The sequence below is a fragment of the Lagenorhynchus albirostris genome, chromosome 5 (assembly GCF_949774975.1).
Source record: "Lagenorhynchus albirostris chromosome 5, mLagAlb1.1, whole genome shotgun sequence".
NCBI lineage: Eukaryota > Metazoa > Chordata > Mammalia > Artiodactyla > Delphinidae > Lagenorhynchus > Lagenorhynchus albirostris.
In genome coordinates, this window is record NC_083099.1 from 85,686,907 (window position 1) to 85,711,917 (window position 25,011).

At 36.5% G+C, this 25,011-nt stretch overlaps 1 protein-coding gene across 1 annotated transcript in view; it reads right to left on the reverse strand.

Moving 5' to 3' along the window:
- Window positions 1–25,011, reverse strand: part of ATP6V1A (ATPase H+ transporting V1 subunit A) — a 55,272-nt gene that overhangs the window by 14,409 nt on the left and 15,852 nt on the right. Inside the window, exons 2-8 of the mRNA XM_060150590.1 lie at window positions 15,498–15,592; window positions 8,312–8,440; window positions 6,290–6,504; window positions 5,873–6,010; window positions 4,456–4,607; window positions 704–866; window positions 67–175 (exon numbers count right to left, since the gene is read on the reverse strand). Coding sequence (XP_060006573.1) covers window positions 67–175; window positions 704–866; window positions 4,456–4,607; window positions 5,873–6,010; window positions 6,290–6,504; window positions 8,312–8,440; window positions 15,498–15,582 — 991 coding nt within the window. The 5' untranslated portion in view covers window positions 15,583–15,592. The remainder of the gene's footprint in view (window positions 1–66; window positions 176–703; window positions 867–4,455; window positions 4,608–5,872; window positions 6,011–6,289; window positions 6,505–8,311; window positions 8,441–15,497; window positions 15,593–25,011) is intronic.

Here is a 25,011-nt window from a genome sequence, read left to right on the forward strand (position 1 = left end):
TTTGGTGCTAGATTTAAACTTAAGAACAGATATGTTAATCGCTTTTATTCCAATTCATATACTCACCAGTATAAATAGAGGCTTCTCTAGCAGCAACAGGCATATTAGAGGTATTGGCTACCAACGCTGTCCTCTTCATAATTGACTCTACCTTACCATCAACTTCCATCGTGAGCTAGAGGCAAACAATCTATTAGTGATCCCTAGAACATTTCAGTCCCCTTTTCACAACTTGTTTATATTTAATCCCTCTGATAATCTGTATTCCCAAAGCCATATTCCCATCACTCCAACCTCTTCCCTCTATCCCACTGTGTGGTAAAGAAAACAGCCAGTATTTCCATTTCATAAATGAAGCCCATTATTTTATAGAAAAAGGAATATTACTACAGTAACCTAGTAGATCATATAAAGGCTATGTAAAGTTCACACCTATAAATATTTTGCCTATTGTATCTTTCTCCCAATAACTGAAAACCACCAGACCACAAAAAGAAACTTTCAAGTGTTTCACTGAAAAATTGAAATTCGTCTCCTTGAGTATACAAACTGAATCACAGATATAATCAGAAAAATTCCTTAAAAGATCCTTGACAAATGAGAGCATTGCTCCAGATTCAACACAAAGCTTTATTAATTGCCAATTAAAGTTGATTAGTGGTATTTTCTCTAGATTAGTATTGGAAGCGTTATAAATACAGACCTCTGGGAAGTCCCGGAGGACTTCAGACATCTCATTTCCTCTCTCACCACATCCTACGTAGATGATCACATCACTGTTGGAATACTTGGATAGAGACTGCGATATCACCGTCTTTCCACAGCCAAAAGCCCCAGGGATTGCAGTAGTTCCTCCCTGTACACATCTATACAAATAAAACAAGCACGGATTACTTTACTCGCTAATACATACCAATAAATAAAGTAGGTAAGTGACACAGAAATACAAGTTAAAGAACGAAAGCACTTTATAATACTGTCATCTGTATCTATATATGTACTTACAAAGATAGATATACAGATAGATATATAACAATTGCTCCCCTAGTTTCCACCTATAGTAGTATATGTTGTTTATTATAAATTAATCATTTCTATCATCTTTAATAGCAAAAAGTGAAAGTATATTCCATAAGGTAACTGGGGAAGAGGAATATGAAAATAAATAAAATAGTACTAATGATATTCTGAATGCTTAAATCAATTAGTTTATGAAAGGACAATGTAAGAATTAAAGCTGAAAGAAAAATATAAACACTTTGAAAGTTGTCTTCTGAGGTAAAAAATAAGATCTAAGAAATTCCTATCTTGTTACAGAGGTTAATAAATGAAGACTTTTGTTAAGGTGTTAAGTCAACCCCCTTTTATCCATTCAATAACGATTTATGAGGTACTTCCAAGGTACTACAAACTATGCTTGGAGATGCTGGAGAGACAACAGCGGAGAAAATAGCCATGTTTCTGTATTCAAAGAGCTCACATTCCAGTGGAGTCAACTGGAGAGTCAGCTTGTGATTACATTTAGCAACCACTTTCAAACTTTCCCTAAAAAGTGTCAGTGGAGAGTGAAATACCGTTAAGGGCAGAAGGAAGTTAAGAGCAGAGGGAAGTGAATGTCACAGGTGTGTTTGTGTGTGCGGGTGAATGTGTGTGTCAGGCAGGAGTATCTGGGCAGGAGAAATGAGACATAATGCTAAGGGAAATTCCTTGGTAATAGTGTGTTTTATCATAAAATTCACACAAACACTGCATCGTTAATAATAATAACAGACTTTTCTCATATGAAACTAATACGCATTAAAATGTTTTCTCCTTCAAACCTTTCAGTGACTCTGATACACTAAGAAGCCATGTCCATTCAGCCTATGGCTTTGTATACGTCTTTCAAATCACCTTTAAGCCAGGGTGGGGAGGCAAGGCTGGGTGTGCCCCACTTTAGAAGTTCAACAATCCAATGTGAAAAGTGCTATCATAGAGACCATCCAAGGTTTGTGGGAGTACACCGGAAGGAGTACAAAGTCTGACACTGGATGGGAGTGGGATTAGGAAATTCTTTCCGAAAGAAGCTAAGACCTGAAAGAAAATAGAAATTAGCCAGATACAGGGAAATAACACTCCACATAGAGGGAATAGAATGCCCAAAGGTCCAGGGGCAAGAGGGAGCATTGCTTGAAGAATTAAAAGTCCTTCGTTAAGCCTGGAAGATGGTGTATAAGGAAGCAGTTGGGCAGGCAAGTGGCTGAGACAATACTGGAAGGTAAGCAACAGCCAGATCATGGGTGGCTTTGTAAGGAGTTAAGGAGTGTGTGTTTGTCTTGAGAGCAATAAAGAGCTCTGAAGGGCTTCAAGCAATATTGTGCAGGATCACATATGTGTTTTAGTTGGATCACTATGTAACATGGACAACCACTTGGAAAGAAGGCAAAACTGAAGATGGAAAGTCTGATTAAATGAGTTTATTACAGGAATTAGGGTAAGATCCTTAATTATAGTCATGGAGTAGAGATGACAGATGCAGACAAAAAATATTTAGGGAATAGAGTAACAGCATTAGTTCACTAATTAGATGTGGGAGGGTAAAAATGATACTTGAGAGAAGTCAGATTTTAGATTAGGCATTCACTGGATGTATGATAATGACATTGGTTGAGAGAGGCAGCAAAGTTTCAAGGAAAGGAGTGGTGATTAAGATGATGATTTTAGTTTTAAACATACTGACTTTGAGGCACCTATAAGATATTCAAAAGGAGAGGTATAATCAGAAGTGGATGTATGAGTCTGGAACTCAGAAGAGATTTGGGATGAAGATACAGGTTTAGAAATCATCATATATAGATGAACATTTAAGTCTCGAGAGAGAATGAAGTCATCCACAGAGGGTAAGACGTATAATGAGGAAAGAAAAGGGAAAACCTCTAAGAAATATCAAAATTAAGGGAGAAGGAACCTGCAATGGAGAATAAGCAATAGCTTCTTGTAGACAGAAGCTAACTGGAAAAGCAAAGAAAGAGGGTGTTTCAAAGAGGAAGGAGTAGAAAGCAATATCCAATATCCAAAGTTGTAGGAATTAGGAAAACACTAAAACGTACTTATTGAATTGGGAGTGACTGATGATGTTAGTGAGAGTAGTTTCGGTTGAGGGGTGGCACCATGGGCAGATCAGTACAGTGAATTAGAGTGGGAAAAGTGGAGACAACTAATTTACTTTTTTTAAGAGGTTTGGCTGTGAAGATAGGGAGAAACGTAGTGGAAGGTAGAAAGGGGAAAAGGTCGAAGGTAGATTTCTTCTCATTAGATGGGAGATAAAGAGAATATCACTTAATGGGAGGTCTTTGAGGAAACATGAGGTGGGATAAACTCCAGAAAAAGGAGAGAAGTAAGGGATGGATGGGAATGTATGTTAACTGATGGAGTTCCAAATCTGATGGCCTGTCATTTCTCTGTGAAGGATCTAGCATGATCATTTGTTGAGAATGAAGGAGAAAGAAGACTGGAGTTCAAGCTCTGAGGCAAGTGGAGAGGTTTGAAATAGTCACTGAGGAGAGCAGGAGAATGATAATTAGGGAAATGCTGAACGACTGTGCCACAGTGGTGAGATACCAACTTGGCCTTATTTATTTTTCTCAGCAGGTTGTGTGTAGATTTGGGAGAAGGAGATAGCAGGACTGATTCACAGTTGATATTTCGCCAGGTGGGCGTGGCAGAAGACAAAGGAACCAAGAAAATTTAATATACTGACAGATGTTAGTAAAAGTGATAGACTATTAAACTTAAACTGGATAGTGAAGGATATGGAAACAGGAGGTACTGACTAAATAAGAAGAGTCAAAGTACTGAAGATCTTATGAGAGAGGAATAGTGAGAACAACACACAGAGTAGGTTTAAAGGTAAGAGGCTGAAGAGTGAGACATACATGGGTTGGTGATCAGAAGTTGGAAGAATTACTACATCACTGCTTCAGTCCTTTCTGTGAATTAAATGATGAAGTTAACTGTTAAAAGTAAAGCAGGGTATGCTAATGCCTAAGATTTAAAGAGAAAGGAGGTTTTTAAGCAGGTGATGAAGAAAATGGCAAAGAGCAGACTACAAAGTAAGAAAGATTGCTGGGTAGCATAGAGAACCCAGTTGATGTTAGAAGTCATCAATTTATAGTGACACCAATCTACTAATTCTAGGATAACTTAAGAAAAATAGTTACATTATTTTGGCACAGATTTCCTTCTGGAAATTTCATTTTTTCAGAAAGTTTTAGAAATAATGGTTTCCTTTTGCAACTGTGAAAAAATAAATTTTCTTCAACAGTTTCATTCTCTAAATAAGCACTGGTAAAATATATTTCTCTAGATAAAATGTATTATAGGATTAGCACATAAAATCTTTACCTATAAAGAAGTGAAACAATAAGCACATATAATAACTCTGAGGGAAAACCACGGGACACAAATCAAACTTACGGAAAAAGGGCATCAAGGACTCGCTGGCCAGTCAACAGAGGATGATTAGCTGGCAACTTCTCAGTGACAGGCCGAACCTGACGTACAGGCCATACTTGGACCATGCTGAACTTCTCCTTTATACCTTCAAATTCAAGCTCCAACACAACATCCTACAAAAATACAGCAGGACTTTAAGTACACTATAAACATTTCTTCCTCTAACATCAAAGTAACGCCAGATTTCTCTTGGGGGGTTAGGGAGGTGGTATGTGGAAGTGGGGAGGGAGATTTATACTTTTTTATTGTAAATCTTTACATACTGTTCTAATTTTTTTTAAACCAGGTGCATTGTTACTATTTTAATGATTTTTTTAAAAAGCTTAGAAGTTTTGGAGAAAGGAGTATCTCAAGTAATAGAGGGATAGTTAAATACATTACATGAATATGCATAGGAAAAATTCTTGAAGGGTACAGAAGATACTCCTGGGACTGAGGGAGGGAAGAAATGAAAGCTTTCATAATTTATTTTCCATTCTTTATTTTGCTTACTTTATTATAATGCTCTGACACTGCTTTAATGAAAAATACTAATCTATTAAGAACCCTAACATATTTAATAAAGTTAAATATTTTAAATTATTTACAAAAGCAAAAAGATAATGAGTAATACTCTAACATTTGTGAACACTGAGATGGTTTTAACTGTTCACAAACAATCTCAAAGTCCATAGACCTATAGAAATCTGTAATCTTGTTGATGCATGAATCTGAACTGTCTACTTCAGGGTTTTCTTTAAAGTATAGGTGAGTCTCTAAGCTAGTGAGTAAGGTTAGCTGACTGCCCAGAATCCCGATTTAATTCTTTTGCTCTGTATATGTTGTAGAGCACAGACTGATTCTTGTGAAATGATTAGAAAATTATTATCTTTTATCATATTTTATTGGGAAAAAATTATATGCTATAATGATCTTCTCAATAAAGCTATCTTCATACCCACAAAGATTATCATGCATCTACTGTATTTGGTGTGATGTGACTATCAATAACATTAAAGGACTAAGTTTTAAGTGGCTCACCCAGAGTAAGAACTTATATAATCCATTCTACAATTCATTATGTGAATAGAGACTGACAAAAAGATCAGTCTATTCTATGCCTAAAGAATCAGAGGTTTAAATAATGTAGCATAAGTTAAGAAGGTAGGAAAATACTATACTAGCTATTTCTCTTCAAAAAGAAATAATATATTTTGCTTTTTGTATTCCAAAGCTCAAGTTTTAAAGAAAAAAATCTTAAATAAAAAAATAATTATGGGAGTAACTTAAAACATACACATTAAATATGAATTCTGTAACTATTCAGAGTACTAAAACGGGGCAACTGTCACATATAAGGGGGGCCACTCTTGTGAGATAAAGTTTATATGATACTTACAGAGGTATCGTAATTTCCAGGTGGAGCAATGTAAGTGACAGTTCCTCTGTTTCGTGGGGGCAACATGATTTTGTGTTTGATGAGTGAGTTCTCGTTGACAATTCCATAAATATCTCCACCAGTGATGTGACTACCAACCTAGAGAACAAATGCACTTGTTTAATGTTCAAATAAATGTCAAACCATTTAATGTTTAATAAACGTCAAGCAGACTCACCCTTGCTATTATTTAAATCATTTGCTTCACTTATCAATAGAACACATTTGTTCTATAATCCTTCTAGTGGAGCTAAAAAAAAGATGTAAACTATGCTTCTGTGGTCTATTTTTATTTTGACTAAGAGTACAAAATAGTTCAGTAAACACTCTTTTCACATTCTTTCACCAATTTTAGAAATTTAGGTTACAAAGACATACCCGTAGGTTTTTGCAAGGTGTGAAATCCCATTTGACATCTCTGCTAAGAGCAGACACATTTACTCCTCTGGGAATGTAAATACTTTGAGTCTGACTGCTGATATCCGACAAAGGTCTTTGAATACCATCAAAGATGGCTCCCATAATGCCAGGACCAAGCTCTACTGAGAGGGGTTTACCAGTGCGGAGTACAGGATCTCCAACAGACACACCAGCTGGAAATGGCAGTTGAGAAAAACTCACTGTGAAAGATTAGAGATACTATAAAAAGGAAATACCACAGTTTAACAGGAAATGATACATAAGGCGCTAAACCTGCGATTCTCAAACTTTTAGTCCACAGCATCCTTAGTGTTTCAGTAACTTATTCATAGTGACCTACAACAAAAGATATATATATATATAATTCCATCTATTAAATAATTATGTCCAAACATCTTAATATATGTGTATGTCCTAACAACTAAGTGGTACTTTGAAAAATATACATAAATTGAAAGAAAAAAGAACATTTTAATTTCATTATAAAATAATCTCAATTCTTACAAATGGGATTTATGTGCCTGTTGGGTATTCTACAATTTCCAAACCTTGGAGTCAGATTGAATACTCATTCCACATCATTTTTGTATGACACTTGGTTTTTAGCTTAGCAACTGCCAAAACTCAGCTTCACAAAGATATGATATCATCAACAAGAATATAGTACAGTCAAATAATAAAAGTGTTTATTATCTCAAGCTACTAGTTCTCATGGTGTCTGACAAAATGTCTAATATCCCCGTGTTTACCCTAAAACCTTAAAATATCCTGGGGCACCCACGTGAGTTTGCTGCAGCTGCCCAGAGTGCCCTGGGGCACAGTTTGGGAGCCACAGGCTTAAAAATAGAAGCAAAAGCCGCTCCATCATACTTTGTTTCCACTATACTGGCGAGGAATATCAGTTCCCTAAAAAGGATATTAGGACCTGGACAAAAACGTAAACTCTTAAGACTAAGAATCAACCAAAAAAATCTTCAGACTTAACAATCATTAAGAGATTTATTAATAAATGTTGGTATATTCATAAGCTGGAATTCTATGTAGACGTAAAAAAGACTAGGCACTTCTACGAATTTTTCAAGAAAGATCTCCAAAATATATTTCCAATATTTGATTATGAAATATTTCAAACCTACAGCAAAGCTGAAAGAATTTTACAGTGATCTACCATAAACATTGTACTATATTTATCACATATTTATCCATCTTCCACCATACATATATTTTTAAGTGAAAAAAACAAGGTGCAGAACTGTGCATATAATATGCTATCTTTTGGGGAAAAAAGGAAATAAAAATAAAAATATATATTTATATTGGTTCATATAACAAACTAGAAGGATACAAAATAAATGGAACTAACAAAATGAGCTGCATGAATGCATGTCTGTTTTGAAAACTGGCCAAATACAGGATAACAAAGGCAGAGCGGGTTCTCACTATACACATGGTCATTAGTTTATTTTAAATCTTCAAGCCATGTAGAAGACTAAATAAAAGATAAACCTAACAATAGAAAAAAATCCTTTTGATTAGTGATGATTTCATAGCTATGAAGACTCTTAATTTTATTAAAAATTTCAAATTAAAAAATTTAATTTTATTAAAAATTTTCAGATTTTGTTTAGAATTAGCACTCCAATACTGACAGAGAGAACAGGTACCATAAGCATATATTGTAATATGGCAAAAAAGCTGTACCAAATAAAACTTAATTAAGTAGCCAAAGAAGTAACACTGATCTTGAGAATAAGAGCAATGAAATATTAAGAGCAATGAAAGGTCAGGAGATAATACTAATTTCTTAAAATAAGAGCACTAATTCTTAGTACCTTTCTTCAATAAACTCCTATATATCGGGTTTCTTCAAAACACCAATATTCCACGTTTCTGATACCATTGGTGCTGCTTATACCTTTGCCATAAATCTTTCAAATATGATTTATAGAAAATGGCTAGAAATTGAACCAAAAAGGATACAGGTTTCTTCATACACCTGGATAGTGGCCATGTCACCCTCCAATCGGATAATCTCTCCAACCAACTCACTGTGGCCCACTCGCACCAGTTCATACATGGCTGCACCTGCCATGTCACAAGCTGTAACCACTGAAAAGAACAAATGAGTATTAAGATAATTAAAACATCCAATAAATACTATAATACACTTCTCTCATATATTCATAGGAAAAATAAAATACCTACTATGGAACACACTATCTCATAAAAAGACAGTTTTAAAAAATTATACTTGATTTAAAATACTGTGTTAGCTGCAGAAATACAAAGCATCCTAAGAGACTACTACAAGCAACTCTATGCCAATAAAATGGACAACCTGGAAGAAATGTTAGAAAAGTATAACCTTCCATGACTGAACCAGGAAGAAACAGAAAATATGAACAGACCAATCACAAGTAATGATATCGAAACTGTGATTAAAAATCTTCCAACAAACAAAAGTCCAGGACAGATGGCTTCGCAGGTGAATGCTTCCAAACATTTAGAGAAGAGCTAACACCCATCCTTCTCAAACTCTTTCAAAAAAGTGCAGAGGAAAGCATACTCCCAAACTCATTCTATGAGGCCACCATCACCCCGATACCAAAACCAGACAAAGATACTATAAAAAAAGAAAATTACAGGCCAATATCACTGATGAATATAGATGCAAAAATCCTCAACAAAATACTAGCAAACAGAATCCAACAACACATTAAAAGGATTACACCATGATCAAGTGGGATTTATCCCAGGGATGCAAGGATTCTTCAATATATGCAAATCAATCAAGGTGATACACCATAGTAACAAACTGAAGAATAAAAACCATATGATCATCTCAATAGATGCAGAAAAAGCTTCTGACAAAATTCAACACCTATTCATGATAAAAACTCTCCAGAAAGTGGGCATAGAGGAAAGCTACCTCAACATAATAAAGGCCATATACGACAAACTGACAGGAAACATCATTCTCAATGGTGAAAAACTGAAAGCATTTCCTCTAAGATCAGGAACAAGACAAGGATATCCACTCTCACCACCATTATTCAACAGAGTTTTGGAATTCCTAGCCACGGCAATCAGAGAAGAAAAAGAAATAAAAGGAATACAAATCGGAAAAGAAGAAGTAAAACTGTCACTGTTTGCAGGTGACATGATCCTATACATACTGAATCCTAAACATGCCACCAGCAAACTACTAGAGCTAATCAATTAATCTGGTAAAGTTGCAGGATACAAAATTAATGCACAGAAATCTCTTGCATTCCTATACACTAACAACGAAAGATCATAAAGAGAAATTAAGGAAACAATCCCATTCACCACTGCAACAAAAAGACTAAAATACCTAGGAATAAACCTACCTAAGGAGGCAAAAGACCTGTATGCAGAAAACTATAAAACACTGATGAAAGAAATCAAACATGACACAAACAGATGGAGAGATATACCATGTTCTTGGATTGGAAAAATCAATCGTGTGAAAATGTCTATACTACCCAAAGCAATCTACAGATTCAATGCAATCCCTATAAAATTACCAGTGGCATTTTTTACAGAACTAGAACAAAAAATCTTAAAATTGGTATGGAGACACAAAAGACCCTGAATAGCCAAAGCAGTCTTGAGGGAAAAAAACGGAGCTGGAGGAATAAGACTCCCTGACATCAGACTATACTACAAAGCTACAGTAATCAAGACAATATGGTACTGGCACAAAAACAGAAATATAGATCAATGGAACAGGATAGAAAGCCCAGAGATAAACCCATGCACCTATGGTCAACTAATCTATGACAAAGGAGGCAAGGATATACAATGGAGAAAAGACAGTCTCTTCAATAAGTGGTGCTGGGAAAACTGAAGAGCCACATGTAAAAGAATAAAATTAGAACACTCCCTAACACCATAGACAAAAATAAACTCAAAGTGGATTAAAGACCTAAATGTAAGACCAGACACTATAAAACTCTTGGAGGAAAACATAGGAAGACCATTCTTTGACATAAATCACAGCAAGATCTTTTTTGATCTACCTCCTAGAGTAATGGAAAGAAAAACAAAAATAAACAAATGGGACCTAATGAAACTTAAAAGCTTTTGCAAGCAAAGGAAACCATAAACAAGATGAAAAGACCACCCTCAGAATGGGAGAAAATATTTGCAAACGAATCAATGGACAAAGGATTAACCTCCAAGATATATGAACAGCTTATGCAGCTCAATATTAAAAAAACAAACAACCCAATCAAAAAGTGGGCAGAAGACCTAAACAGACATTTCTCCAACGAAGACATACAGATGGCCAAGAAGCACATGGAAAGCTGCTCAACATCACTAATTATCAGAGAAATTCAAATGAAAACTACAATGAGGTATCACCTCACACCAGTTAGAATGGGGATCATCAGAAAATCTACAAACAACAAATGCCGGACAGGGTGTCGAGAAAAGGGAACCCTCTTGCACTGTTAGTGGGAATGTAAATTGATACAGCCACTATGCAGAACAGTATGGCGGTTCCTTAAAAAACTAAAAATAGAATTACCATGACCCTGCAATCCCACTACTGGGCAAATACCCAGAGAAAACCATAATTCAAAAAGACACATGCCCCCCAATGTTCATTGTAGCACTATTTACAATAGCCAGGTCATGGAAGCAACCTAAATGCCCATAGACAGATGAGTGGATAAAGAAGATATGGTACATATATACAATGGAATATTACTCAGCCATAAAAAGGAATAAAATTGGGTCATTTGTAGAGACGTGGATGGATCTAGAGGCTGTCATACAGAGTGAAGTAAGTCAGAAAGAGAAAAACAAATATCATATATCAATGTATTTATGTGGAACCTAGAAAAATGGTACAGATGAACCTGTTTGCAGGGCAGAAATAGAGACACAGATGTAGAAGACAAATGTATGGACACCAAGGGGCTAAAGTGGGGGGTGTGGGGTGGAGGTGGTGGTGGGATGAATTGGGAGATTGGGATTGACATGTATACACTGATGTGTATAAAATGGATGACTAATAAGAACCTGCTGTATAAAAAAATAAAATAACATGCAAAAATTCAAAGAAGTATATAAAAAAATAAAATACTGTGTTAGTTTCAGGTGTACAGCAAATGATTCAGTTATATACTTTTTTTTCAGATTACTTTCCATTTATAGATTATTACAATATATGGAATATAATTCCCTGTGCTATACAGTAAATCCTTGTTGCTTATCTATTTCATGCACAATAGTTTGTATCTGTTAATCCCATACTCCTAATTTGTCCTCTCCTGCTTCCCTCTTCCTTTTGGTAAACATAAATTTGTTTTCTATGTCTGTGAGTCTGTTTCATATACAGATTTATTTGTATTATTTTTTAGATTCCACATCTAAGTGATATCATACAATATTTGTCTTTGACTTACTTCACTAAGTATAATATTCTCTAGGTTCATCCATGTTGCTGCAAATGGCAATATTTCATTCTTTTTATGGCTGAGTAATATTCCATTGTATATATATACCATATCGTCTTAAGCCAATCATCTGTTGATGGGTACTTAGTTTGCTTCTATGTCTTGCCTACTGTAAATAGTGATGCTATGAACATTGGGGTAGATGCATCTTTCAAATTAAGAGTTTTCCTCTTTGCTGGACATATACCCAGAAGTAGGACTGCTGAATCATATGGTAGCTCTATTTTCAGTTTTTTAAGGAACATCCATATTGCTTTCCATAGTAGCTACACCAATTTACATTCCCACCAACAGTGTAGGAGGGTTCGCTTTTCTCCACATCCTCTTCAGCATTTATTATTTGCAGACTTTTTTGATGACAGCCATTCTGCTTCGAGAAGATACCTCACTGTTGTTTTGATCTTCATTTCTCTAATAATTAGTGATGCTGAACATCTTTTTATATGCCTGTTGGTCAGCTGTGTGCCTTCTTTGGTAAAATGTCTATTTAGGTCTTCTGCCCATTTTTTTTTTTTCTGCCCATTTTTTGATTGAGTTGTTTGGTTTTTCGATATTGAGTTGCATGAGCTGTTTGTATATTTTGGACATTAACCCTTTGTCAGTCACATCATCTGCAAATATTTTCTTCCATTCCATATGTTGTCTTTTCGTTTTGTTGATCAAAAGACACATTTTTAGGGACTTCCCTGGTGGCGCAGTGTTTAAGAACCCGCCTGCCAATGCAGGGGACACAGGTTCAATCCCTGGTCTGGGAAGATCCCACATGCCATGGAGCAACTAAGCCCGTACGCCACAACTACTGAGCCTGCACTCTAGAGCCCACGTGCTGCAACTACTGAAGCCTGTGCACCTAGAGCCCGTGCTCTGCACCAGGAGAAGCCACTGCAATGAGAAGCCTGTGCACCACAACAAAGAGTAGCCCCCGCTCGCTGCAACTAGAGGAAGCCCGCACGCAGCAATGAAGACCCAACGCAGCCAAAAAAAAAAAAAGAGACATTTTTAGCATATGACATAGTTGGGGTAAACAATAAAACTTGTTAGGCTAAAGATTACTTATTTACATAATATACATGAAAACTATATTCATTTTGAAGTTCTATATGACAAACTCTTACCTAGTAGCATTGAGGCAAGTTTTGATCAACCTAGGTTGCTATAATATATGGAATGATGGGTTTTGGAACAAGAGTAATAAAAAAAACCTTTAAAACTAAAATGAGAACAAGAGCTTTAGCTAGTTGCATGATAGAATGCCACACAATTATCAGTTTGCTGTGTTGTCACCATCGCTTTGAAAAATATTATATAAAACAACATCTTTACTTTCTAACACTTTATACCAGTGGTTCTTAAAACTCTTCTGGAACAAAGACTCTTGATAAACTAATGACAGATCTATCTAGAAAACCTCCCATTTGCATCAAAGATTTTTTTCATATCCCACAGGATGTTTATTTCATATCCCATAGGATGTTTATTTCATATCCCATAGGACGTTTATAATCAGTCACCACCACTGGGTGAAATCCTAATTAAAAATCCCTATTTCTTATAAATACTGAACTAGAATTTACACTTATTATTTTGGTTTATTTATTTGTTTGTTTGTTTATTTATGGCTGAGTTGGGTCTTCATTGCTGTGCGTGGGCTTTCTCTAGTTGCGGTGAGCAGGGGCTACTCTTCGTTGCGGTGCGCAGGTTTCTCGTTGCGGTGGCCTGTCTTTGTTGCAGAGCACAGGCTCTAGGGCATGCAGGCTTCAGTAGTCGCGGCACACGGGCTCAGCAGTTGTAGCTCGTGGGCTCTGGGGCGCGGGCTCAGTAGTTGTGGTGCACGGGCTTAGTTGCTTAGTTGCATGTGGGATCTTCCGGGACCAGGGATGGAACCTGTGTCCCCTGCATTGGCAGGCGCATTTTTAACCATTGCACCACCAGAGAAGTCCTGATCATGTTGTCTAGTAAACAAAAACTACTTTTCTGGAATGAGGGGAATGTTGTACATTTTCAGATATGTAGAAATAAGTCTTTTTTTTTTAATTAAGGAATCCACTTCTATGACTGTCATGAAGCCCAGGCTGAGTTAACAGTGACAAGTTATGGAAGTAACAACATCCCACTCTGGACTTTCTGGTTATAACCACTGTCTTCTCTCTCTAACCTCAACCTCTCTACATCTACCTCTATCTGTCTCTCTACCAGACTCATGAGGCCTCAATCCCTGCCCTCCTATTCCTGGAAGATGCCAAAGCCAGCTATGTAAGAGGCCTTTTCAGGAGAAGACGACTTCTGTCTTCCCAGAAGACAAAGCCTCTACTGTGCTTTATGAGGCGGATAGCAACCCCAAACCACAGATAGGTTGGGACCTGCGCAGGCCTCAATGGAATAAGTCTATTTTAATATTTAGCCTTCTGATACAATTAATTAGATCTATGAATTAGGTAATATTCGAGTGAAAACTATTAAGATGTTAATATTTATTTAACATTGAACAATGGAAATTTATTAATTTTTTAAATACTTACCTCTGAACCTATATATAAGAATAGTTAAGATGCACCAAAATACCAGAGATCACTAACGTTTGAAATCATATTTCATAAACAAAAGTATGCCATTTTTCTACTACCTCGTTAAGTACTTAAAATTATAAATAGGTTCCAAGAGCAGTTAACTACAAGTTTCAGAAAAATATTTTTACCTAAACTCTTTTGATAGTGTTCTTTTGCCTTTTCCCTAAGATGTGTATAGCCTGTCTTTCCTGAAGACCTTACGATCCTCAAGGGGAAAAATTGTTTCTCCGAATGGCAAAAGAGATTGAAAACAGTGAAATATATTATCTGCTAATAAGTTCAAGCTCAAACACCAATTTCTAAGTGGTAGAAGCTTCTTAGGGAGAAATAGGCACAGTGACTGACAGTGTTTTCTTTGCATTAACACCAAAAAGTGTCATCACCTCTTCTGTGATTAGAACAAGAAAAAGACTACAACATGACTTTGTAAAAAGATATAAGGAAAAATGAATTTCCATGGCACTAAAGATACAAATCAATGAGCAGCTTTACCTATGGAAACTATGAACCACATTTTGCAATAGAAGTGTGGAATAATAAAATGAATACTAGAACAAAATTTATTATTTAAAATGCAGTACCCCAAGTGTGGGCAGAACAAACATAAACTGCTTTCCATTCTCATTATCATGTCATAAGACTATTTTCCTATAGGTAGCTAGTTATGTGATATCTGAATAACCATTCAGAAAGATTTATACATGCAAAGAGCCAAGGTTGATATTTCTGAGAAATGCTTTAAAAGCAATTATTAAAATTCAAATCCAATTAACAGACATCTAGGTATCACATACTAAAACCTATAAACTTTATAGTTTTTTAACCTCACGCTTAACAAAAAAATTAAGACATATAACACCAACTATACATTTATATAATAAACAGGATATCACAAATTAGTACCTCAATAATTATCAAATTTAGATAATAAATGTTACAGTAGCCCTTATGATGGAGGTATTACCTCAGTCTTACAGCAGCTATGAAATCTTTTAAAGACAGAATTTATGTAGGTGAACAGAAACTTGTGTATTTCTGCCTAAAACATCTTGAAAAGACATTAATTGATGTTAGGAATTTTTACTATTGAGATTATTATGTATTACTTACCAGGTCCTGAGACCCCATGCACATAACCAAACGTGCTTTCTTTATCTTCATCACGTATTTTGGGTAGCTTGGAGAAATCCATCATGTTAACTTACCTATGGTAAAAAAAAAAAAAAAAAAAAAAGAATTAAGTTATAATTACAAACTTTAAAGCAAAAGAACCAATATAGGTAGTGAACTTTGGTGTATTCTTGAGTTATTACCACTTCTTCAAAGTAAAATATAAAATTCTTAAGATTTGGTTAAAAGTACCTCATTCTTGGATAGTCTACAGTTATTAAAACTCAGAATTATATATCCGTATGCAAGACACTCAATAGAAAATACCCCATGAAATGTAACAGACTGTGAATTCTTTCCAACCTCTTATCTAGCCTGACAACATCTTGCCCTCCCATTATTTCTCTGACCTCCTCTCTAACTACTCTTCCCCTTAATCAGGCTGCATAAACACTGAACCCTTTGCCATTACTCAAAGCACATACACATTCTGCCTCAGGGTCTTTGTACATGTTGTTCCCCCTGTCTGGAGTACTCTTCTGCCAGATGTCAGCTTCTATATACCTCCTTCAGGTCTTTCCTCAAATGTCCCCTTCTCTGAGAGGCTTCTCTGCCTATCTGCCCATCTATTTAAAATACCTCCCCTCCTTCTCTGCTTTATTTTTTTTATCATCTAACAAGTTATATCTTACATTTAAGAAATGTTTAAATGTAAAATCTACCTTTAAAATATTTCTGGGATCATTTTTCCCTTTTTTCTTTTTTTAGCAGAACACAGAATAGTGTAAGAAATTTAGTTCAACTTCTTTACTTTAGAGATGTGCAATCTGAAAAACCCAAACAATGAACTATTCAAGTCCAAATAGAAAACTGGTTACAGACCCCAAAGCAGAATGTTTCTATGTAACTGCTGGTCTAACTTATTACTGACAATTTAATAAAGAAGATAAAATATATGTACATTTAAAAAGCTAAATAACTTGGTTGGTTGTCTCCAAACAACCATAAAGTAAAGGTCACAGATCAATATGTAATAAAGTATCAAATAATACACACTTATTTACTAAAAGTTCAACGATTAGAATGTTTGGGGAAAACATCTTGAAGGTCAGGTATAATTAGCATAGGAAAAGAAGGAGAGCAAAAGGCATTTCAGGTGGGGAAATAACAAGAACAAAAGAAGGGAAATAAAAATTTCAGAAACAGTTAACAGCCTGACTGGAATAAAAGGTTTATGTATGGCAACAGTGAGAAATAAGGATAAGGGAGACTAATTTGTGGGTCTTGAAATGAATGCCTACTGGCCTTTATCCTACAAACAATAGGAAATAACCGAAAATTGAGGGAGAACTGTTATGAGAATAATGATGTTTAACCAATCTAACGTTAAGTAGGGGAAGGGATGCAGGCATGAAGAGAAGTTGAAAAGCTCCGGAAATAGTTATGGGGTGAGTGTCAATATGTTACCAGAGTTGTCACCAGACCCTTGCTCAAAACCCACCAACCCCTCCTTGGAATAGGAACTAACATATATCTTTCATCACAGGGTCTGGACACAAAGAAAGGAAGCTATAGGAAGAGAAAAACAAAAACCGGACAGAACCAGCTGAAACCAAGATGGCGATGAATCTTAACTCCAAGAGACTCCGAGTCTCTACACTGATTTTACTACATTAGTGTACCAAATGACACACCTACTGGCAGCCGTGACTGGAAGTCACTGACCAAAAAAGGACAGAAAAGTGGTGGCATCCCATTTCCAGGAAAGCCTGCCTCTTTCCCAGAAAACTAATGCATATGCATCCCCATCATTAGTCTCACTCCTTCCCCCCATTGTCTTTATTCCTTAAAAGCAAATCCGTCTTGCCATTAAGGCGAGAGCTTGATTTGTGAACTAAGTTCCCACTTATCCATTCTCTGGCCATTGAATAAAGCTTCTGTTGCTTCAATTTCTGCTTTGGTTTCATTTTTTGGCTGCTGGAACCCGAATGGAAAAAAACCTTCTCTGTGGAGGCAGAGGGCCTCAGTGGGCTAGGGCCCGAGCAGGGGTCCATACAACTTAACTGGTAACAAATGGACTCAATTTATTAAATGTTTACTGAGCTCCTACCAAGGAAAAGGTACTGTGTTAAACTTAGGGAATAAAGACTATGAATAAAAGGAGATTTCACTGGTTTTAAACAACTGTACCATAAGACAAAATTACTTAAGTGTTCAAAATGACAATACATTGGGAGAAAAGAAGAAATTGGTTCAGATGTGGGAGAAGTGTAAAGCAATGGGGATGAGTTAGGGGAACAGGTAAGAACTGGAAAGTAAGTTTCAAGGCTGAGTTGAGTCCAAATAGAAAGAATACAGAAAGAGAGGAAAATCAAACCCTGAGGTTTAGGTATTAATTCAGGCAGGGTACAGTGGTGTTTTTCAGTCTTTCTGGAGTCATTGAAGGATGGCTACAGAACCCTACACTCCTTGGAATACAATTTGTAATCCATTAACCAAGGTATCAAAGAATTCGGGAAGGGCGTGCAACAATAAAGTCATTAACAGTGGAATTCTGGTTTGATACACTTAGTGCCTTCAGAAGCAGGACGGTGTACAGGGATAATAGAAGAATTAAAGAGTGATTAAAGAAACAAGCAAGAGTAAAAACAATTAAAGATCAAAACCATATGGCGATTCACTTTGTTATACAGCAGAAGCTAACACAACATCGTAAAGCAATTATACTCCAATAAAGATGTTAAAAAACCCAAAAATCAACCACATGGCAATATGGGAGACCTTCCAAGTGAGAAGAATATGATCAAAGGGGCAAGAAAAGTACCAACACTTTAAAGATGGTATCAGTGATAAGGTAGAGACTATCATCACTTTGGTCATTTATTGATAAAGATGAAGTTAGTGTATAAGTCCTTAGAAATCATGGAAAAATAATAATAAATCTGATATTACAGTCACAAATGTCAATGTAAAGGAGACAAGGATTTTGGTGTCAGTAGGAAAATTGGAGGAAGGGCAGTTGAGGGAGGAAGTAAAGAAAAGGGGAAACTGGTTTATTAGGATTTTCCAGCCTCCTAAAGATGCAGAAGGGAACTGTTGAGTAAGTAGGAATGGGACTGCAAAAGATTAGAATATAAAAAGATGAAAGTTTTTCTAGAAACTACTTAGATAACAGGGGAAAAAACAAAGTTTAAAGATAAGCATTTATTTGGGAAATGGGTTGGGCAAAGTTTTCAAAGAAGTACTAAATAAGCAAAGGAGGTCAAATTTTAATCTCCAGAAAATCAAAGATTTTCAAAGTCAGAAGAGAACTTTATAATAATACAGTCTAACTTCTTCCCCAAATATGGGTATTTCCTATGATACATGATCATCTGCCTATTAAAGTGGAAATATCATGAAATATTGAGTCAGCAGGCTTAGGAAATATCCTGATTCTACCAGTGACACACTGCAGGAGATCTTGGACAAATCAAAATCTCTTAATATCTTCATTTGAAAAACACAAGTACCACCTACCCTGGGGCTATGATTAAATTACAGTTTGTCAAAATGTTCCCTGTGAGATGTAAAATGCTCACAAAAAATTCATCTGTAATACCTACCATCTAAAGAGGGCTTCAGTTTTGAAAAAGCCATTCTATTTTCAGAAATCGCCTCTTAGAGAGTTGTTTTGTATCCAGCCTAAATCTACTTCCCCAACCTCTACCCTCTGGCCGTTTCTTCCAACTACTGTAGCCACACACAGTATCTTCCTTCCTGGAGGAATTCTCTTTGGTGTCAACTGTCCCTCAAAGGATAGCCTTTTTCAGATCTTTCTCCCCTGAGCCTACCCTCTTCCGGAAGTATTTCACGATATCAATGTTTCTTTTAAAACAGAGCAAACAAAATTAAAAACTGTATTCTAAATGTCATATGAGTAAGTTCTGAAGAGTACCACTTTCATCTGTTCTGGCTGCTTTCTTTTTATTGAGAAACAGAGACCAAGGATTTGAGTCAGACAAATGAAGTCTGAAATTATAAATTGTGCCCTTGAGCAAATCAAATTCTTTCAAACTTTTGAGACTCATTTCATCTGTAAAATCTACTGGGATTGTTGTGAAGCACCTAACAGTAAGCCTAACAGAAAAGTATTACTGATGACTACTAACTTTATTCTGTTAGTACAAGCTAATATTGCCTATATTTCTAAAAAGAACCTAACATATTCTTATCTTCTTGTTATATGAACCAAATCTAGTCAAGTGGCTAGTTTTTTTCTTAGCCATTATGTGTATTTTACCATAACTTTATTTTCTAAAACTAAGATTTTATTTTAAGCATCAGTGATATGCCAGGTGCTGTACCATAGACTGAAAATACAGTGGAGTAAGAATAGTTACAATAGGGTAACAAATGTGCTCTCATAGAGCAGTGCAGAGTGATTTAGAAGAGGCATCTAACCTTGACTTGGGCAGGACAAGAGTGACTTAGAGGAGGCTAAGCTGAAACTTGAAAGATGAGGAGGCATTAGAGTATACAGTAGAACTTTCTTACAGATGCTTTAAATCTCCTAGGGTTCATGAAGGTGTTCTAGAACGTTCATGAGGCAATAATAGTATCTGTTCTGATTTTTAAAAACAGGTGTTTACATATTTTCCCTTTTAAACAACAACAAGAGCCTCCAAATGTATGAGCAATAATTAGTGGAAATCAAATGAGTTTGTTCATGATTCCGCTGCCTTGTGAATTTATCACTCAGCTGGATAATCCTAGCCACCATAGGAAACTGATGATTCTACAGTTTTAAACTTTATTTTTAGGCATATATTGTTTAATCTATGCCAAAGGCAGCAGGCGTTAGGAACAGTGATATCAAACTAATAAGTGAACCAAGAGCCTAAGTGATAATTCTATAAATTCACTTAAATATGCTTTTCACCAGATCCACAAATTTCCATTCATCTGATTAATATTCTTATAACAAATCAAGATGATTCTAATTTTTAAAAAGTCAGTGTTGGGCTTCCCTGGTGGTGCAGTGGTTGAGAGTCCGCCTGCCAATGCAGGGGATACGGGTTCGTGCCCCTGTCCGGGAAGATCCCACATGCTGTGGAGCAGCTGGGCCCGTGAGCCATGGCCGCTGAGCCTGCGCATCCGGAGCCTGTGCTCCGCAACGGGAGAGGCCACAGCAGTGAGAGGCCCGCCTACCGCAAATAAATAAATAAATAAATAATAAATAAAATAAAATAAAATAAAAAGTCAGTGTTTACAACAGCCAAGATATGGAAGCAACCTAAATGCCCATCAATAGATGAATAGGTAAAGAAGATGTGGTATACAAATATAATGGAATATTTCCCAGTTGTAAAAAACGAATGAAATCTTGTCATTTTCAACAACATGGACCTAGAGGGAATTATGCTTAGTGAAATAAGTCAGACAGAAAGGACAAATACTGCATGAGTTCACTTAAATGTGTAATCTAAAAAACAAAACAGGACTTCCCTGGTGGCCCAGTGGTTAAGACTCCACACTTCCACTGCAAGGGGGCACAGGTTCCATCCCTGGTCGGGGAACTAAGATCCCGAATGCTGCACTGCGCAGCCAAAAGAAAAACAAAACAAATGAAGAAACATAACAAAACACAAACAGAGTCATGGATACAGAGAACAAACAGGTGGTTGCCAGAGGGGAAAGAGGTGGGGGAAGGAAAGAAATGCGAGATGAAGAGGTACAAACTTCCAGTTGCAAAATGAATGAGTCACAGGCATGAATGTACACTGCGGGGAATACAGTCAGTAAGTATAAAACTGGAAGGAAAAAAAGGTCAATGTTAAGAGGAGAAAAACATGATGATGGTCACAAGTAATTTAGCTTTTTGTACACCACTGTATGATATTCAGATAAGTGGTTACAAATACATTCAAAAACCAACTCTTAACACATCTTTCATGATAAAATAAGAAAATTATGAAAACACCAGTTTTTAAAGTATAAAATGTAGGAATTCCAGGCACTTTTGTCCATTTTTGATGCTTCAACATGTTAAATTTTAATCTCGGCTTCAATTCAGACCTTTATATTTGCTGTGCCCTGCCTAGAATGTCTTTTCCTCACTCTCATGAAATAGTCCCTCTCTTCCCATTGTCATCCTCGATGCTCTTACCCTGCTTTTCTTCATAGAACTTTTAACTACCTGAAAGAATATTTGTTCTTTTTAATTTACTTGTTTACTGTGGTTAGTATAAGCATCTGTATCACTCCCTAGAATACTTAGTTTCATGAGGGTATAGAAAACAGTGCCTGGGCAAAGAAAAAAGCACTCAGTGAATAGTTACTGAATAACTTCATACCCCCTAATACCATCTCCATTTTACAAATGTGGAAACTAAAGAATGGAGATGTAAGTAACTTTGCCCAAGATCACAAAACCAGCAAACAGTAAAGGTGGGATTATGAACCAAGGCAGTCTGACATCAAAGCCTATGCTCTTTAAGCACTGCACTCTGCCTCCTCAATTAACTAGGCTGATTTCTGTTGTATACATCTAAACAATCCTATGTGTAACAGAGGACAATAGTCTCTACCTCAAGACTATATGTTTTATTTTATTAGACACAGAGCTGCAACATTCAGATTCCACTTCAAGGAAGTGGATAGCCAACAGCTGTCAGCCCTTCAGGGATGCAGAGAGCTGCCTTGCCCACATTCACACCCTTCACAGAGGAACCTGCACCAGGTGACTGAGCAAAGTGGAGGTATAAAGAAAGGCCCAGCCCTATCAGCCCAATGCGGAGGTCACAAGCAATAAATGCTCACTCCAGATCATCCCACCTGGTCAGCTGAGGCTTTGTCGGGCTTGCATTGCATTTGCACTTCTTCCCCAGACCAACTCTGTTTCCGTCCCCTTCCTTTCACATGTGTTGATCCTTAAGAAAATCTTATACACCAGACTCCTTTTAGACATCTGATTCCAGAGAACCTAAAATACTTACAATGAACAAACTGAATAATTACTTCCTGGATAACTGAAACATAGACTCACACTTGAAACACTACAATTTTTGGCCTGTTTTCTGTCTTAGTAATCTTGTAACTGGTTACTTTGGGAAAAGGAAAAAACAATACAAAAGTGGGTTTAGAAAGCACAGCCCAATAGGCAATTCTCCGGCTAAGGTTCCCATGCAACGAAAGCCTTAGTTTCTGAAAGGAACTTGCTCCTCCTCCTTCAACATAAACCTTAGATACAGCCCATCACCAGCAGTCGCAGGAAAAGAAGTCTAAAGTACTATTTTCTGATATTGGAAAATATGTTTTCCTGGTCCATAAGTTTCAGGCTCCAACCTCTTAACAGTTAAACACTGAGAAACTTCCAAGGATCAGTCCAAGGTACTAGGCTTTCTTGAACATTAAAATTTGCAATTCCCACAGCACTGACATAAGGATACACACACACACACACACACACACACACACACACATAGATAATATACTTCTAAAGCTTTTTCATCAAAGCACCCCAATTGCAGAAGAACAAGTAAGCACTAAAGTAATAAATACCTCCCCACCACTTCCCCAGCATCTTGACAGACAACAGGATGTTACAGCAGTCTACTGTAAGCAGCCAAGTTTCTTTGTCTGCTCTTGTATACCCTCTTAATCCAAACAAGTTTTGCCCTCTACATCATCATACACAACGTGTGTTTTACAAGAAAAATATGGAAGTGTTTCCTCCCCACAAATAAAATAAAAATGATAAATTAGGTAGACATATTATATTGACAACTACTGAACAGGGCAAAGCATATAGCAGTTTGATAGACATGGTCATACAAGGTACTAATTTGTATCCATTAACCACCCTTCATTGTTATCTATGAAAAGAGTGCAAATAAAAATACCCCACTAAAATCTTCTGCTTCACTACTGAATCCTTATGTATCTATGTGAAAAAGTATAGGCTTTTTTTTTTTTTGGCTGCGCGAGCGGCTTACGGGATCTCAGTTCCCCAACCAGGGACTCAACCCATGCCCTTGGCAGTGAAATCGTGGAGTTCTAGCCACTGGACTGCCAAGGAATTCCCAACGTAGGCTTTTAAAAATGTTAAGACAACAACCTCCCAAAACAGTTTAACTTGCTATAAGCAAATGATACTGCAAGTCAGATTATACTGAAAGTTAATCTCATGCCAAATCTCCATAAGATTCAAACTATCATGATATGATTTAATCCTACATGAAGTTTTATGTGCTATGTAATAACTCCTTTCTAATACGATATGCAGCTATTATTGTTGCTTTCAATCGTTTAAAAAATAAAAGCATGGTATTTACTTTAAAAACAGTTGCTTCCGATAAAACAATGTGTTATATGTACCTGCGCTCATAGAGAAATCAACTCGATTATATTTTTAAAATTGGCTTTAGTTGTTGGACTCCTCTTTTAAGGATAAAAAGTAAATGCAATTAAAACCAAGCTTCTGGGGACTTCCCTGGTGGCGCAGTGGTTAAGAATCCACCTGCCAATGCAGGGGACACGGGTTCGATCCCTGGTCTAGGAAGATCCCACATGCCGCGGAGCAACTAAGCCTGTGCGCCACAACTACTGAGGCTGTGCTCTAAAGCCTGCGAGCCACAACTACTGAAACCCACACACCGCAACTATTGAAGCCCGCACTCCACAACAAGAAGCCACCGCAATGCAAAGCATGCAAACCGCAAAGATGAATAGCCCCCACTCACTGCAACTACAGAAAAGCCCACACACAGCAATGAAGACCCAGTGCAGCCAAAAAAACCCAAAAAAACAAAAAAAATCCAAAATTCTAATAGTCACAAACTGTAACCACCCCCCATATTTGTGAAAGATTAAAAAAAAAAACCCCAAAACAAAAAACCCTGCTGTAGAAGGGGAAAAATCCAGATAGCACAGGCAACCATCGGATCTAATGAGTCACCAGTCTCTCCTCCAAACACTGCAAACACTGCAGTGGCAAATCACAACACCAGAGGCCCACTTTTGTTCCTTCTGTTTTACAAGATCCCTTACAAATTGCTATTGGTTAATGCACTATACCTAGTAATTTCATTACCCAGAGAAATGTTTTCACTACCAGTCTTGGATGATACAATTGCTGGAGGCAAGGGTAAGGTGTTATGTAAAAGCTAAATACCAAGGTTCTAAGACAAGATTTATTTACATACAAAATCCTTAATTGATACCGGGGCACTTCACTGATACTTAACATAACACTTGGAAATGTACATCCTATCCAACGGACTGAAGACTATCTTTGGAAATAATAGATTTTTTTTTTTTAAGATGAAGAATCTAGTTGATTAAAAGCAAATACTTATTTTCATACACAATTTACCTTCTTGGGGAAAGGCATCAAGAATCTAATATTTTTATGCTTGCTATAAATTATAACGAAAGTTATAGAATTGGTAGAATTCCAGCTGATAGCACTACCTTATATTCAGAGTATAGTACACAATCATTTTGTGAAGTACTTTTCTATTCATTTTATTTA